Source organism: Pseudorasbora parva, chromosome 15 (assembly GCF_024679245.1).
Source record: "Pseudorasbora parva isolate DD20220531a chromosome 15, ASM2467924v1, whole genome shotgun sequence".
Taxonomy (NCBI): domain Eukaryota; kingdom Metazoa; phylum Chordata; class Actinopteri; order Cypriniformes; family Gobionidae; genus Pseudorasbora; species Pseudorasbora parva.
Window position 1 is genome coordinate 43,627,569 of NC_090186.1, and position 18,940 is coordinate 43,646,508.

The following is an 18,940-nucleotide window of genomic DNA, read 5'->3' on the forward strand; positions in this document are numbered from 1 at the left end:
TGTAGTTCAGATTCGAATGTACTGTAGTAGCTACTCTGTTAGTCTGATTAAGCCCCGCCCCTGCCAGCTCAAGCTCATCTGCATACAGGTTTGAGTGCCACGCCACCATCTCAGCATCCAATCAACAACCGATCCACAGAACCAAGTGCCCGCCCTACTTTTTTTTAATCTGTTACACTCTGATGCATGTCACAATCTAAATGTTACTGAGATACTTATATTGATACTTTTATTAATATTTTTAATTAGTTTTAAATCGTGATTATTTGCATAAACCATTCATAAAAGATTATATATATATATATATATATATATATATATATATATATATACACAGCTCTTGATAATAATTAAGAGGCCATTTAACATTCTGTGTGTCTCTGTGTGTGTTTCTCTCTCTCTGTATGTGTGTGTGTGTGTGTGTGTGTGTGTGTGTGTGCGCGTGTCTCTGTGTGTGCTTCTCTGTGTGGGTGTCTGTGTGTATGTGTGCGTGTGTCTGTGTGTGTGTGTGTCTGTTTGTGTGTGTGTGTGTGTGTGTGTGTGTCTCTGTGTGTTTGTGTGTGTGTGTGTGTGTGTGTGTGTGTGTATGTGTGTCTGTCTGTGTGTGTGTATGTTAGTTTTTTATGTGTATATAGTTTTTATGAATTTGTTATTTTAGCATATAAAGTTAAACTAAAAGATGATGAGAAATGTTTGCTTGGCAACTAGCTGAAATAAAATAGGTTAAACATTTTCAAATATATATTTATATAACTCTTTTTCTTGCCATTGGTACAGAATCTCCAGATCAAAACACTGACGAAGAAGCAGAAACAAGTGATAGAAGCATTGCTCATCATCAAACAGCATATCGATCAAAACTGCCTCACGTCACTGAATGAAGGGTTAATGACTGTGACGTACGGATGGACTCAATCTATCTAACGCTGGCAGGGAAAGAGTTAACATTTATTAAATATATATATATATATATATATATATATATATATATATATATATATATATATATATATATATATATATATATATATATATATATATATATTTTAGACCCTTACTATAATAGCCCTGGGGAAATTAGTGAAAAGACATGCAGTTCTCAAATAGTTGACTGTTTTATTGACTATTTGTTGAATATGCATTAGTGTCTTTCACAACGATGAGTTTATAATGAAAACATGTTTTGCACATCACTGATTTAATTGCAGTGTGACGAATGTTCACACACTCTTTTCTCTCTCTCTCTCCGCAGACGTTGACGAGTGTAATTTCGAGGAGAGCTGCCGGAGGGAGCTGGGTAACGTGTGTGTGAATACAGAAGGAAGCTACACGTGTGTGTGTCAGGCTGGATTCAGAGAGGACGGGGCTGCGTGTGTCGGTGCGTGTCTGTCTCTGTGTGTGTGTGTGTGTTCGTCTCTGTGCTCATGTTTTAACCTGTATGTCTTGCACTGCTTGATCGTTTTCTCTGTGTCTGTGGTGTGTCTGAATCAGAGACAATGACTGCTATATAGTATGAATGTAATCTGGCGTACTACATCATAACATAAAGAATGCCTCATCATTAAGCCAGTTGTGTATGTGTGTGTGTGTGTGTGTGTGTGTGTGTGTGTGTGTGTGTGTGTGTGTGTGTGTGTGTGTGTGTGTGTGTGTGTGTGTGTGTGTGTTCAAGCATTGGCTATTGTTAACCAGCTTCTGTCTGTCTCTCAGGTTGTCTGTGCCGAGGTTTTCTTATATGTGGAGGTAGTTGCTAAACTCATCCATTGTGTTGCGTTTTGAGTCTGTCAGTGTGTGTTCTCCCTGATTTACTGATCAATTCCTTAAAGGGATAGTTCACCCAAAAATGAGCCTGTGATGTTTATCTGCTGACCCCCAGGGCGTCCGAGATGTAGGTGTGTTTGTTTCTTCAGGAGAACACAAATGAAGATTTTTAACTCAACCATTGCTGGTATAATCAATCAATCAGTTAACTTTATTTATATAGTGCTTTTACAATCATGATTGTGTCAAAGCAGCTTCAGTGTCAAACAGGACAATATTGCAACAAAATTAGATTTGGCTGTACAGTCGTTCTGGAGAAAACAGTGATGTTATCAGCTTATTTTAATTGATCATATAGCCACAAAGTTGGCAGATATTAGTATTATGGTTTATAGAATTAAATAAAACCTAATTAATAAATTTGTATTTATATATTTAGTTGAATAACTCTGATCATAATGTTAGTGTCCCCAACTGAGCAAGCCAAGCCAAAGGCGACCAAACCGAAACTCCATCAGGGCATGATGGAGAAAAATAAACCTTAGAGAAACCAGACTCAGTTCTCCTCTGGCCTATTAACACACAGTGATGATTATTATTCTGGCAACCTTACAGGTCAGAAATCATATCAGATCGGAATATTCCAAATTTCAGGGTATCACGGAAGAGACGGGTTTATTTAGGATGGTGTGTCGATTACACAAGAGTATGAATACATGTAAGATCGGAGTTATTGCGCCGGAGACGGGTTTATTAAGCATGACGTGCCGGTGAGGCAAATTCAGAGGAGACACCAATTGACACGGCTCAGCAGACACTCCAGGATGCTTTGGTCATGTCTAGGCGCAGGTCCACCATCCGATCCGGACACGGCCCGGATCCGGGATAAACCTCGGGAAAAACAGAGAGACTAACATTAGCGTAGATGCCACTCTTCTTATGATGTAACGAGTACATCAGGTGTGATGGGAAGTGTTCCCGGTTCCGGCTGACCTAGTTAATGCAGCCTTACAATCAGTCAATTGATTTGAATAATGAGAGTTAATAATGTTCTGTGTGTATGCCATAGTAAAGAGATGTGTTTTTAGTCTAGATTTAAACTGACAGAGTGTGTCTGCTTCCCAAACAATGCTAGGAAGACTATTCCACAGTTTAGGAGCTAAATAGGAAAAGGATCGACCGCCTGCAGTTGATTTAGATATTCTTCTAGGTATGATCAACTGGCCAGAGTTTAGAGACCGCAATAGACGTGATGAGGTATAATGTGTTAAGAGCTCGCTTAAGTACTGGAGCTAAACCATTTAGTGCTTTGTAAGTAATAAGCAAGATTTTAAAATGTATGCGATGTTTAATAGGGAGCCAGTGCAGTGTTGACAGAACTGGACTAATATGATCATACTTCCTGGTTCTAGTAAGAACTCTAGCTGCTGCATTTTGGACCAGCTGGAGTTTGTTTATTAAGCGAGCAGGGCAACCACCCAGTAGAGCATTACAATAATCTAGCCTTGAGCTCATGAACGCATGTACTAACTGTTCAGCATTTCTGCACTGAGAACATGTGCCGTAATTTAGATATATTTTTAAGATGATAGAATGCGGTTTTACAGATGCTAGAAACGTGGCTTTCAAATGAAAGATTGGTATTAAAGAGCACACCCAGGTTCCTCACTGACGACGAGGGCTTGACAGAGCAGTCATCAAGTGTTAGACAGTATTCTCGGTTACTACTTGTGGAGCTTTTCTGTCCAATAATTAAAAATTCAGTTTTATCTGAATTAAGTTGCAGGAAATTACTATTCATCCAGTGTTTTATATCAGCTATGCATTCTGTTAATCTTGTGAATTGGTAGGTTTCATCAGGGCGTGAGGAAATATAGAGCTGAGTATCGTCAGCATAACAATGAAAACTAACGCCATGCTTCCTAATGATATCTCCCAGTGGAGCAGATACAGGGTGAAAAGCAACGGTCCTAACACTGAGCCTTGCGGTACCCCATACTGAACTTGTGATCGGTGTGACATCTCTTCATTTACTGCTACAAACTGATAACGGTCAGATAAGTACGATTTAAACCATGTCAATGCAATTCCACTAATGCTAACATAATTTTCGAGTCTATTCAAAAGAATATTGTGATCGATAGTATCGAATGCAGCGCTAAGATCGAGTAACACTAAAGCCCCTTTCACACTGCACGTCGGACCCGCAATATTCCCGGAGCATTGCCGGATCGCCTTCTGTGTGAAAGCAGCCACGTCCCGGGATTGATTACCGAATTGAACCCGGGTCGGGGACCGAGTAACATTGCGGGATTCGACCTGGGACGAGCGCTGTGTGAACAAACGCCTAAACTAATGCCGCAACGTGTACGTAGTTATCGTGCGACTCCTAGAGATACAAAAGAATCTAAAATTAAACAAGCAGAAATGTGCGCAAACTGGACACAAGTCGAGACCACGGAGCTCCTTACTATCCGCGCTGAAGCTGAGATCGCTCGCCGTTATACGTCACATCCGGATGTCACGTGTCAACTCGACCCGGGACCGTTACGGGTTGTGTGTGAAAGCGCACATATTACGGTATTTCGCTGGCAGTGTGAATGGACCAAATCTAGCGGCCCGGGAACAAATGCCGGGTCGCATTATCCGTGTATTTGCCGGAATCGCAGTGTGAAAGGGGCTTTATAGAGAGATACAATCACGATCAGATGATAAGAGTAAATCATTTGTAACTCTAATTAGAGCAGTCTCAGTACTATGATACGGTCTAAATCCTGACTGGAAATCCTCACATATACCATTTCCTTCTAAAAAGGAACATAATTGTGAAGACACAGCCTTTCTAGTATTTTTTATAGAAACGGTAGATTCGAAATTGACTAATTCTTTAGGATCAAGTTGCGTTTTTTTAATAAGTGGTTTAATTATAGCCAACTTAAAAGTACACCCCATTATAATGTGTGTCAATGGGGTGTATTTCTATGAGAGTAAAACACACAGACATACGAATCCATATTAAACCCTGCGGCTCGTGACGACACACTGATGCTTTAAGACGTGATCATAAATATATATTTACATAGAGCCTCATTAGTGCCTGCGTGGATCAGTCGAATGAGGCATCTATGTTAATATATCTATGATCCCGCCGGTATTTTGACATTCTTCGGCGGAAGTAATGGCGCTGGGAACACTAGATGAAATTCGTCTGATATGAGGTAAAAAATAAAATAAAAATACTGTTGTGTTTCTGTCAGAAAGCGATTGTTTTGTGTCTTAAGGCATCAGTGTGTCTCCACGAGCCTCAGGGTTTAATATGGACTCGTATTTACTATCATAGAAATACACCCCATTGACACGCATTATACGAGCAACGGATGAGTTAAATATCTTCATTTGTGTTCTCCTGAGGAAACAAACACACCTACATCTCAAACACCCTGGGGGTCAGCAGATAAACATCACGGGCTTATTTTTGGGTGAACTATCCCTTTAAGAGTGTGTAACTCATTTCAGCTGCATCTCAGTTGATTTGTATATGATGAATAACGTGCTGCTTTGCAGATGTGGACGAGTGTGTGGAGGAGCAGCGTGTGTGTGTCGGTCGAGGGGAGTGCGAGAACACTCTGGGCAGTTACAGGTGTGTGTGTCAGCGCGGTTACCGTGGCAATGGCACATACTGCACAGGTGAGTGACATCACCGGGCCATCTGATGCAGGGTTTGTGAGATGACATTAGTGGCCGCCCACTATTTTTTTATAGTGATGTTAATTTTTTTCCCATTGGGATTGGGAAAAGAACTACAATCCCATGAATCATTGCAAACAGCATAATTAAATTTAAAATAATGGAGAAATGTAAAATGATGCATTTAAACATTGTGATTATATAATATATACACTAATCAGGCATAACATTATGACAGGTGAAGTGAATAACTCTGATTATCTCTTCATCACGGCTCCTGTTAGTGGGTGGGATATATTAGGCAGCATTTTATCCTCAAAGTTGATGTGTTAGAAGCAGGAAAAATGGGCAAGCGTAAGGATTTGAGCGAGTTTGACAAGGGCCAGATTGTGACGGCTAGACGACTGGGTCAGAGCATCTCCAAAACTGCAGCTCTTGTGGGCTGTTCCCGGTCTGCAGTGGTCAGTATCTATCAAAAGTGCTCCAAGGAAGGAACAGTGGAGAAGGGGCCACATTTTTCTTTTACATTCTTTAACCTGAGGAACACATGACCCCAGGATGCACTATGGGAAGAAGGCGAGCCGGCGGAGGCAGTGTGATGCTTTGGGCAATGTTCTGCATTTGGGCTTCGGATCAGCAGGAGCGTTTGTAGATCTGCAGCTGTGGTAACTAGAGCAGATCTGGCAACCCGGATGCCCAAACACTACTAGCTTCGTGATTGGTCGATAGGTGGAGGGCGGAGCTTCAGGCCAAAACACAACATGACATCATCAACATCAGTTGAGGGCTGCAACAACAACTTTATAATGACAATATCCTGGCCGGACTACTGGTGTCAGTGATATGAGTATTTGAAATGAACATGATTTCTTAATGTCTAGTGACATATCAGGGCCATTTTATGGTTAACTGAAATACATTTCTTACACACAGCTCCTTTAATGTGTTATCAAATGTTGGAGCTGTAGGAGAATCTCAGTGATGCTAAACTAACACGGATGTTTTCACACAGACGTAAACGAGTGTTTAACCGGCGATCACGGCTGTGACGTCAACGCTCGCTGCGGGAACATCATCGGCTCGTATTTCTGTCAATGTCTTCAGGGATACAGCGGAGACGGACACTCCTGCTCCGGTCAGTGTGGGATCGCCGTTAGCGAAAAAATGCGTTAAAAAATTCATTTTTGTCTCAGTGCATGCATTGTTTTAGTTTGGCAGGGTCGCCGCTAGCTTAGCTTAGCATAATGAATGGAATCCTATGTTGCCAGCTAGCATGTCCCGAGTAAAAGTGATCCAAATAAAAAACACCCCACCTGTGCTTCCCCATAATATAGTCCCAAGTCGATATCTGCTAGGAATTCGTCTAGTCTTAATCTGCATTGCTATTTGTACTCGTTGTGAATACGCAGGCCACAAGAAGTAATTAGATGGGGGGGGATCTCTTTTACTCGGGATATGCTAGCTGGCAACACAGGATTCCATTCATTATGCTAAGCTAAGCTAGCGGTGACCCTGCCAAACTAAAACAATGCATGCACTGAGACCAAAATGCATTCGCCCACATATCTAAATGTAGGAAAGAAGTTGAATAAGCCCTATTACTAAAAACGCTGGAGTGTTCCTTTAACCTCTTACCATGAAACCCTTATTTTGGCAAGTGCTGCATAAACGACATAGGCCTACCCAAAATTAAATTGTTCATAAATCATTCTGAATAGACACATAACCAACATATATTTAGAAATCCAACGCTTTACAGTTTTTACTTTCTAACTTACTTGCTTTACTGACAGTGTTTACTTACTGTGGCCTTTGGCTTGGCTTGTTCAGTTGGGGACACTAACATTTCAATCCAAGCTATTCAACTGAAGATCCAAATCAAATTAATTTATTGGGTCTTAATTAATTCTATAAACTATAATACTGATCTACCAACATTGTCACTATATGATAAATTAAAATAAGCTGATAACATCACTGTTTTCTCAAGAACGACTGTACAGCCAAATCTAATAACCAATATGACCACACTGGAAAAAAATGCTTTTCTTACTTAGTATTTTTGTCTTGTTTCTAGTCCAAACATCTAAAAATTCTTAAAACAAGAAGTATTTAATAGACAAGCAAAAGTAATTGTCTTGTTTTGGGGAAAAATAACTCACAATTAAGAGTTTTTGCTTAAAATAAGATAAATAATCAGCCAATGGGGTGAGAAAAATAATCTTAAAACAACATTATTTTACTTACCCCACTGGCATTATTTTAAGAAAAACTCTCTTAATTTTGAGTCATTTTTCCCAAAACAAGACAATAATTTTTACTTGTCTAGTTAATGTTTCTTAATGTAAGAATTTTTTGATATTTAGACTTAGACAGAAAAACGACTCTTAGACATTTTTTGCAGCGCATCATTTAACAATTGGTTTTACATTTTCGGACATATCAGAAGTGCTCTAATTTCATAGCGTGAAATATGTCTGTAAAATCATCGCTCATAACAGATAGACTTGTGTCATATATCGCTGAATGTTTTCTAGCAGAATACATTTTTATCAATTCAATTATCGACGAGTAATCGATGGCTGATTAATCGTTAGCATCACTAACGCTGATGTCACTGATGTGTGTTTGTGTTGCTCAGATGTGGACGAGTGTGAACAGGAGAACGGACTCTGTGAACACAACTGCACAAACCAGCTGGGAACGTACAACTGCCACTGCAGCGCCGGATACACACTCACTGCGGATCAGCACAACTGTACAGGTACACACACACACACACACACACACACCGGATACGCACTCACTGCGGATCAGCACAACTGTACAGGTACACACACACACACACACACACACTGGATACGCACTCACTGCGGATCAGCACAACTGTACAGGTACACACACACACACACACACACACACTGGATACGCACTCACTGCGGATCAGCACAACTGTACAGGTACACACACACACACACACACACACCGGATACGCACTCACTGCGGATCAGCACAACTGTACAGGTACACACACACACACACACACACACCGGATACGCACTCACTGCGGATCAGCACAACTGTACAGGTACACACACACACACACACCGGATACACACTCACTGCGGATCAGCACAACTGTACAGGTACACACACACACACACACCGGATACACACTCACTGCGGATCAGCACAACTGTACAGGTACACACACACACCGGATACACACTCACTGCGGATCAGCTCAACTGTACAGGTACACACACACACACACCGGATACACACTCACTGCGGATCAGCACAACTGTACAGGTACACACACACACACTGCGGATCAGTACAATTGCACAGGTACACACACACACACACACACACACACACCGGATACACTCTCACTGCGGATCAGCTCAACTGTACAGGTACACACACACACACACACACACACACACACACCGGATACACACTCACTGCAGATCTACACAACTGTACAGGTAAACACACACACACACACCGGATACACACTCACTGCAGATCTACACAACTGTACAGGTACACACACACACCGGATACACACTCACTGCAGATCTACACAACTGTACAGGTACACACACACACCGGATACACACTCACTGCGGATCAGCACAACTGTACAGGTACACACACACACCGGATACACACTCACTGCAGATCTACACAACTGTACAGGTACACACACACACCGGATACACACTCACTGCAGATCTACACAACTGTACAGGTACACACACACACCGGATACACACTCACTGCGGATCAGCACAACTGTACAGGTACACACAATGTAATGCAATCTAGGTCAATTCAGTTTAGTTCACTTCCAGTTTGTATTGAATTCTGTTTAGGTTCATTGGGTTTAGTTCGACTTCAGTGCAGAACAGATTGAATTCAGTTCAGTGTTCTTCATTACAGTTCATCTGAATTCAGTCCTTGTGTACTTTATTAGCATGACATCTGTGTATTTGTATTGCCAAAACATGTATTAATTTGTTGCCAATGAAAGAGATGCACAATGGATTAATGATCAGTACACAGAGTAACCGAGGTGTTTGTGTGCGTGTGTGTGTGTTTGTGTAGATGTGGACGAGTGTGTGCGCAGTAGTGACACATGTGAACAGATGTGCACAAACACCATGGGTTCGTTCCTCTGCTCGTGTCGTCACGGGTTCCAGCTGCACATCGATGGACACAGCTGTGTGGGTCTGTGTCTTTACATCTCTCTCACACACACACACACACATACACACACACACACACACACACACACACACACACACACACACACACACACACACACATACACACACACACACACACACACACAGCAGGGGTTCAGATGCCACGAGCCCCCAAATATCACCTTTCTGCTGCGAGGGACCCCATATTAAAAATTAAAGGGCTGTTATATATTTTAATATTTAAAGACCCAATTTATATTTAATCATAGTTATACTTAACTAACTCAATTTACAAACTCGATTCCAAAACAATTGGAACACTGTAGAAATTGTGAATAAAAACAGAATGCAATGATGTGGAAGTTTCAAATTTCAATATTTTATTCAGAATACAACATATCAAATGTCTAAAATGTATAATTTTAAGGGAAAAATAAGTTGATTTTAAATTTCATGGCATTAACACGTCTCCAAAAAGTTGTGCCAAGGCCATGTTTCCCCCTGTGTGTCATCCCCTCTTCTTTTTATATCAGTCTGCAAACGTCTGGGGACTGAGGAGACGAGCTGCTCAAGTTTAGGAATAGGAATGTTGGCCCATTCTTGTCTAATACAGACTTCTGGTTGCTCATCTGTCTTAGGTCTTCTTTGTCGCATCTTCCTCTTTATGATGCGCCAAATGTTATCTAATGGTGAAAGATCTGGACTGCAGGCTGGCCATTTCAGTGCCGCATCCTCCCCCGGCACTCACTCACTTTCTCTGAGAAACTCCTTTCTGATATCGCTCCGCCATTGTTCGCCGCAGCATTGGGGGAATTGGTGATCCTCTGCCCATCTTGACTTCTGAGAGACACTGCCACTCTGAGAGGCTCTTTTTATACCCAATCATGTCGCCAATTGACCTAATAAGTTGCAAATTGTTCCTCCAGCGGTTCCTTATATGTTCATTTAATTTTCCGGCCTCTTTTTGCTGCCTGTCCCAACTGTTTTGGAATGTGTAGCTCTCATGAAATCCAAAATGAGCCCATATTTGGCATGAGATTTCAAAATGTCTCACTGTCAACATTTGATATGTTATCTATATTCTATTGTGAATAAAATATACGTTTATTAGATTTGAATAATTATTGCATTCCTTTTTTATTCACAATTTGTTTTATTCAAAGTTTGTTTATTTATTTAGTTGAATTTTTAATTATTAATTTGTTTTAGTTGCTAATTATTTATAATTATATTATAAATATGTGTGAAATATTATTTGTAAAATATAAAAAAACTCTAGTACTGTACTGCACTGAGTGAGTGAGTGACTGAGTGTGTGAGTGAGTGTGTGAGTGAGTGTGTGTGTGAGTGACTGAGTGTGTGAGTGACTGAGTGTGTGAGTGAGTGACTGAGTGTGTGAGTGAGTGTGTGAGTGACTGAGTGTGTGAGTGACTGAGTGTGTGAGTGAGTGAGTGTGTGAGTGAGTGTGTGAGTGAGTGTGTGTGTGAGTGACTGAGTGTGTGAGTGACTGAGTGTGTGAGTGACTGAGTGTGTGAGTGAGTGTGTGTGTGTGAGTGACTGAGTGTGTGAGTGAGTGTGTGTGTGAGTGACTGAGTGTGTGAGTGAGTGTGTGTGTGAGTGACTGAGTGTGTGAGTGACTGAGTGTGTGAGTGATTGACTGAGTGTGTGAGTGAGTGTGTGAGTGACTGAGTGTGTGAGTGAGTGAGTGACTGAGTGTGTGAGTGAGTGAGTGTGTGATTGAGTGAGTGAGTGAGTGTGTTAGTGAGTGTGTTAGTGAGTGTGTTAGTGAGTGTGTGTGTGTGTGTGATGGGAAATTTACACCTGCATAAACCAATGTGGAATAATATTCCAGCCCAGACAAACTCACACCTGTGTGTGTGTGTGTGTGTGTTCTCCAGACATCGACGAGTGTAAGCTGCAGAATGGAGGCTGTTCTCACGAGTGCTCAAACACAGCCGGAGGTCACGCGTGTCTCTGTCCCTTCCCTCTGCTGCTGGACCGGCTCAACTCCACCTGCGTCAGTACGTCACCTTCCCATCGATGCATATGGACAACTCTAGAACTCTAGAAGAACTGTGTGTGTGTGTGTGTGTGTGTGTGTGTGTGTGTGTGTGTGTGTGTGTGTGTGTGTGTGTGTGTGTGTGTGTGTGTGTGTGTGTGTGTGTGTGTGTGTGTCGGCAGACGTGAGCTCGTGTGCGCTGAGGAATGGAGGATGTGATCATCTCTGCTCACTGGGTGCAGATGGTCGAGTTCACTGCAGCTGCAGGGCAGGATGGGAGCTGAACGCAGACCAAAGAACCTGCGCCGGTAAAACACCAACATGGTTCCCATTATCCAACCACACAAACACAGACACACACACACACAGACACACTCGCACACACACACACACGTTTGTTTTTGTGACATATGGGGACATTCCATAGACGTAATGGTTTTTATACTGTACAACCCGTATTTTCTATCCCCTTACACTGCCCCTAAACCTAAACCTACCCATCACACACACACACACACACACACACACACACACACACACACACACACACACACACACACACAGCCCCTAAACCTACCCATCACAGGAAACATTCTGCATTTTTACTTTCTCATAAAAACTCTTCCTGTGTGATTTATAAGCCTTTTGAAAAGTGGGGACATGGGTAATGTCCTCATATTTCACCCTCTCCTGTAATACCTGTGTCATACCCATGGCATTATACACATTTGTGTCCTCATATGTCACAAAAACATGCCCACACACACACACTGCCCCTAAACCTACCAATCACAGGAAACATTCTGCATTTTTACTTTCTCAAAAAAAACTCATCCTGTGTGATTTACTGTATACAGGTCCTTTCACACCGGACGCGTAACGAATAAGCGAATATTTCGCATGCGAATATTTCGCGTCAAAACCATTCACATCAGCCGCGACACGAATTTGCGACATTTCAGAGCTCCAACAGTCCAAAACATTCGCAGTGACAGCTGAGAAAACACGGGCACTTCATCATTCAGTGAAGACGAGGTTTTCATTTTATTTAAAGAACCGAGAGGAAGGTTTTGGGTGCAGCCAGTCTTAAAGAACAGAGAGTCTGAAGGGGAGGATGCTAATCTCTACAGGAGCTAAAACTTTATCATGGCCGGTTCTGCACTTACTTTCTAAAGTCTGTGGGACAATTTGAGGATCTCCTCCAGAGACGGCAGCGCATCAGATGAGGCAAACCGCGCACTTCAGGGAATAATCGATCCGAGCAGATGTTTCCAGTCGAGTCACATGTAAACATTTCAGTGCCACAGACGTAGCCTACTGATGGCAACACGTTCACTTTCTATAATCGCGGACACAATGTTTAGAAAAAAATCAACTATTTATAAAAGGTAATAACTTATAAGTTATTATACTAACTTATAAGTTAAGTTATTGCTGTCTGTATCATGCACGTCAAAAATCGCGTCCAGTGTGAAAGGGCCTTAAGCCTTTTGAAAATTGGCGACCGCTGACTGGTCCCCACAATGTAATATAAACAAGGACACACACACACTCTCTGACTCTCTCTCTCTCTCTCTGCAGATGTGGACGAGTGTGTGAGCTTCAACGGTGGCTGTGAGCAGGTGTGTGTGAATCACGCTGGCGGTTTTAATTGCAGCTGTCGCTTGGGCTTTGAGTCGCGTAAAGACGACACAACAAAATGCCAACGTGAGTAACGGCTGTTCACACACACACACACACACACACACACACAAAACAGCCTCCTCATGACTGCACACGTTATGTTTTCCAGCGGTGTGTGAACCGGCCTGTCAGAACTCTGGAGTGTGTGTCGCTCCGAACACCTGCGACTGTCCGGCCGGATACCCAGGACCGCGATGCTCCGGTAATAATCCAAACACACTCACTCAGGGTGCCATTTTTACATTTTCATACGGACACTTCCATAAACATTTCATTATTCACATGAATTGTATAAATTTAAGATTCCGTTTTTTTGATTGTATATAGATCATCAAAAGAGAAGCTTTAAGGGCTTTCGTGGAAATAAACGCTCTGTGGTTTAACATCTGAAAGCTAAGAAATTAAGATGGACATTAATCTTATTATAGCAATTTTAATGTTGTGCAGTAAAAATTATCATAATTATTGTGAATTCAACTTTTTTTGATTTATTATTATTGCAGTAGTAATTTCTTTGTTGATAAAATTTGTTGTACTTTAATCAAATAAAAACATTTTAATACTAATCAATACTATTATTATTATTAATAGGATTGAGAATTACAATATTTTTACTGTAATGTAAAATAAAACTTTTTATTAATAATAATAATAATAAATGTATAAATAGTAATAATATTTTAATATATTTAAATATATACGTTTTATATTATTATTATTCTTATAAGTAAATTATAAATAAATTATTTTACAATACAGTAAAAGGCTATTTTTATAAAAACATATTTTTTTAATTAACAGCATTGAATATACAATATTTTTCACTGTACTGTAAAATAAAAATAGTATTTAATAATAATAAATATATAAATAATAATATTTTTTATATATTTATATATACATTATTATTATTATTATTATTATTATTATTATGACTAAATCATATTTTTTATTTTACTGTACAGTAAAAGTATTTTAAAAAGTATTTTTTATTTATAAAATGAATAATCATTTTATATCAATGCACTAAGCTATAATATTAATTGTGAAATAATCTTTTTTTCATTTTACGGTACATTTATACTGTTACAGTAGTAATTTATTTATTGATTTTGTTTTAATTTCTGTAATTTAATGAAATAAAAATAAACAGTTTAATAATAATAAATATCTTTATTAATAAGGATATTGAATATTTCAATACATTTACTGTACTGTAAAATAAAAAAAATATTATTTATTAATAATAGTAATAATAATAATATTACATAAATATTTTATATATATATATATATATATATATATATATATATATATATATATATATATATATATATATTAATTATAGTTATTATAATTAAATAATATTTGTATATATTTATATATATTATATTATTATTATTATTAAATCAAATTATTATGTCACAGTACTGTAAAAAAGTATTGCAACTAATTGTCTTTTGTTTTTTAACTTTTTCATCTTATGTTAATGCACTACGCTAATATGTTTACACATTACAACAATTTTATCAAAAATCCTGCATTGCATTCTGGGCACACATCTGTAAAACACACTGTAAAATGCCTCCATGCTGAATAAAAGTCTTAATTTCTTGAACACTGATCTGAAGCGTTTGTAGGGCTGTGTAAATGTGAGCCGTGTGTGTGTGTGTTCTGTGTTTGTTGCGGTGTGTGTCTCAGCCATGTGTTCTCCTCCCTGCGCTCATGGAGGCTCCTGTATGAGATGGAACGTGTGTGTGTGTCCTCCGGGCTGGACAGGCGACGGCTGTCACACAGGTATGAATGTATCTCACACACACACATACACGTACACATGCTGAAACACTGCTGATGATGTATGTGTGTGTCTCAGCTGTGTGTGAGCTGCCATGCAGTAACGGTGGACGGTGCGTCGCTCCAAACACCTGCCAGTGTCCCTCAGACTACAGCGGACCGCAGTGTCTCATCCGTAAGTATGTTTGTGTGTGTGTGTGTGTGTGTGTGTGTGTGTGTGTGTGTGTGTGTGATTTTAAAGCCTCTTTCAGCATTATAGTCTGTATATGTGTGTGTTTGCAGCTCTGTGTTCTCCTCCGTGTGTGAATGGCGGGAGGTGTGTGGACATCAACACCTGCAGCTGTGTGGACGACTGGAGAGGAGCTCGCTGTCAGATAGGTGACCCCACACACGCACACACACACACTTACACACTGGCCCTACCCCTAAACCTACCCATCACACACACACGCACACACACACACACACACACACACACACACACACACACACACACACACACACACACACACACACACACACACACACACACACACACACACACTGCCCCTTCCCCTAAACCTACTATCACACACACACGCACACACACACACACACACACACACACTGCCCCTTCCCCTAACCCTACCATCACACACACACACTTACACACTGCCCCTACCCCTAAACCTACCCATCTCACACACACACACACACACACACACTGCCCCTTTCCCTAAACCTACCCATCACAGGAAACATTTTGCATTTTTACTTTTTTTTTTAAACTCATCCTGTGTGATTTATAAGCCTTTTGAAAAGTGGGGACCGCTGGCTGGTGACCTCAGGTTTTACTATCCTTATGGGGACATTTGGTCTTACAATGTAATATAAACAAGGACACACACACACTCTCTCTCTCTCTCTCTCTCTCTCTCTCTCTCTCTCAATCACTCACTCACTCTCTCTCACACACTCACTCTCTACTGTGTGTTTGTTTTCCTCAGAACCCGTCAGATGTGTGTCGGCGTGTAAAAACGGTGGTGTGTGTGTGGGACTCAACAGATGCCAGTGTGTGGATGGATTCACTGGAGCCCTCTGCGAGACGGGCACGTGACTGAACGACAGCATTCAGTATTCAGTGCTGTTTATATCAAGTGAACATTATTTTACAGTTTTTGTTGATGTATTTGTGTGTGTGTGTGCGTGTGTGTGTGTGTGTGTGTAGCTGTCACTACGCCGTGTGTTCCTCCCTGCCAACATGGTGCTGTCTGCGGCCCTCTGAACACCTGTGTGTGCCCGACGGGGACGAGCGGCATACGCTGTGAGAGACTGTAAGAGAACAAACACACTCACACACACACACACACACAGTATTTGGTACACCATACCATCTTCTTGGGTTTCAGCACGTGTCCTGTCGTGACTACGGTGGTCAGTATGGCCCGCGCGGTGCGCAAAGGCTTTCGGGAGAGTTATGTGGACCGCTGCGGACCCCTGGGCGTCCAACTCTGTACTAAATACAGGTCAGTCACACACACACACACACACTGATGAGCAGAACCTGTCACATTATGAGCAATGCTAAATCACAGAAGTGTCAGAAATGTTTCCATGAGGACACACACTATATTGCCAAAAGTTTTGGGACGCCTGCCTTTCCATCCACATGAACTTTAATGCCATCCCATTGTTAATCCATAGGGTTTAATATGGAGTCGGCTCTAACAGCTCCAGCTCTTCTGGGAAGGCTTTCCTCAAGGTTTAGGAGTGTGTTTATGGGGATTTTTGCCCATTCTTCTAGAAGCTCATTTGTGAGGTCAGGCACTGATGTTGGACGAGAAGGCCTGGCTCTCAGTCTCCGCTCTAATTCATCCCAAAGCTGTTCTATCGGGTTGAGCTCAGGACTCTGTGCAGGCCAGTCAAGTTCCTCCACACCAAACTCCTCATCCATGTCTTTATAGACCGACGCTTTGAGCACTGGAGCGCAGTCATGTTGGGACAGGAAGGGGCCGTCCCCAAACTGTTCCCACAAATTTGGGAGCATGAAATTGTACAAAATGTGTTGGTATGCTAAAGCATTAAGAGTTCCTTTCAATGGAACTAAGGGGCCAAGCCCAAGCCCTGAAAAACAACCCCACCCCATAATCCCCCCTCCACCAAACTTTACACGTGGCAAAATGCAGTCAGGCAAGTCCCGTTCTCCTGGCAACCGCCAAACCCAGACTCGTCCATGGGATTGTCAGACTGAAGCGTGATTGGTCGCTCAGAGAACACGTCTCACTGCTCTAGAGTCCAGTGGCGGCTGCTTTACTCCACTGCATCCCACGCTTTGCATTGCTCTTGGTGATGTAATGCTTGGATGAGCTGCTCGGCCATGGAAACCCATTCCATGAAGCTCTCTACGCTGTTCTTGAGCTCATCTGAAGGCCACAGAAGTCTGGAGGTCTGGAGCTGTTGACTCTGCAGAAAGTTGGTGACTTCTGCGCTCTGTGACCCTCAGCATGCGCTGACCCCGCTCTGTGATTTTACGAGGCCTATCACTTCTTGGCTGAGTTGCAGTTGTTCCCAATCACTTCCACTTTGTTATAATCCCACAATATTTAGTAGTGAGGAAATAATTTCTTTACAAGAAAAAATAATTACTGACCCTAAACTTTTTACGGGTAGTGTATATTAATGTAACAAGTTGCAACATTTCTTATTATTGATTTAACTGCAGAATCTCTGTCGTTTGACACAATATACACGTAAAAGACGTAAACGTTCTCTCATGTGTTGTTTTCTGTGATTGCAGGATAAACCAGGCGCGTGTGTATCTACAGGCGTATAGAGTGGGCTACAAGATCCAGTGTCCCAACAAAACCACAGGATAAACCACAAGATAAACCACAAGACGAACCACAAGACGAACCACAAGACGAACCACAAGACGAACTACAAGACGAATCACAAGACGAACCACAAGACGAACCACAAGACGAACTACAAGACGAACCACAAGACGAACCACAAGACGAACCACAAGACGAACCACAAGACGAACCACAAGACGAACCACAAGACGAACTACAAGACGAACCACAAGACGAACCACAAGACGAACCACAAGACGAACCACAAGACGAACCACAAGACGAACCACAAGACAACGACAGTCCAGTACACAAAGTCCAGAACACAACACAGACACACTCATGGCAGAATAACGGTTCTTTACTGGCAATGATGAGTCCGCGAAGAACCTTTAACATTCATAAAACTTTCCACAAAAGGGTTCTTATTTTTTAAATGTTTCTCACACTAAGAAAAAAAAAAGAGTTATTTTAAAAAACATTCACTAAAAGGTTCTTTGGGAAAGCAAAGATTATTATTTTATGGCATTGCTGCAGAAAAAAAAAACATGGAAGCTTTATTTTTAAGAGTGTATGATTGTGTATATTGCACAATGTGCATGTGTTATTTTTTCCAAAATAATAAAGATATTTTTATGTTTGTTTTACTTCATTTTGTGATCAACTTCAGTGCAAATGTTTTCGACTGCGCATTTTTTGTCCAGGCTGAAAAGTGCAGTTTATTGTCATGATTTGAGCGTTTAGAGAATTTGATGTTTCCTCAATCCCCATTCACAGAGATGCACTTGCATGCCGGAGAGGTGTTTCAAAGATGGCCGTAGAGTGAACCAACTCGTCTTAAAGGGACTTTGACTGAACTCATGTCCATGTGCTGTAAGTTAATGCAGTAGTATGGCAAGCCGTTTTAGCTTTAATTGTTTCCAGCATTACTCGTTAATTGCATTTTTACTAGTAACAATTCCAGTACAGAG

The 18,940-nt window shown here is 41.1% G+C and overlaps 1 protein-coding gene across 1 annotated transcript in view; it reads left to right on the top strand.

Annotated features, from left to right (window-relative positions):
- Window positions 1–18,616, top strand: part of si:ch211-221n20.8 (uncharacterized protein LOC100034409 homolog) — a 24,028-nt gene extending 5,412 nt beyond the window's left edge. The window contains exons 6-21 of the mRNA XM_067418759.1: window positions 1,253–1,378; window positions 5,323–5,445; window positions 6,458–6,580; window positions 8,087–8,209; window positions 9,559–9,681; window positions 11,558–11,680; window positions 11,841–11,966; window positions 13,240–13,365; window positions 13,451–13,543; window positions 15,043–15,138; window positions 15,215–15,310; window positions 15,418–15,513; window positions 16,122–16,223; window positions 16,343–16,448; window positions 16,524–16,640; window positions 17,912–18,616. Of these exons, the coding sequence (XP_067274860.1) occupies window positions 1,253–1,378; window positions 5,323–5,445; window positions 6,458–6,580; window positions 8,087–8,209; window positions 9,559–9,681; window positions 11,558–11,680; window positions 11,841–11,966; window positions 13,240–13,365; window positions 13,451–13,543; window positions 15,043–15,138; window positions 15,215–15,310; window positions 15,418–15,513; window positions 16,122–16,223; window positions 16,343–16,448; window positions 16,524–16,640; window positions 17,912–17,990 (1,778 nt within the window). The 3' untranslated portion in view covers window positions 17,991–18,616. The remainder of the gene's footprint in view (window positions 1–1,252; window positions 1,379–5,322; window positions 5,446–6,457; window positions 6,581–8,086; window positions 8,210–9,558; window positions 9,682–11,557; window positions 11,681–11,840; window positions 11,967–13,239; window positions 13,366–13,450; window positions 13,544–15,042; window positions 15,139–15,214; window positions 15,311–15,417; window positions 15,514–16,121; window positions 16,224–16,342; window positions 16,449–16,523; window positions 16,641–17,911) is intronic.
- Window positions 18,617–18,940: the final 324 nt, after the last annotated feature.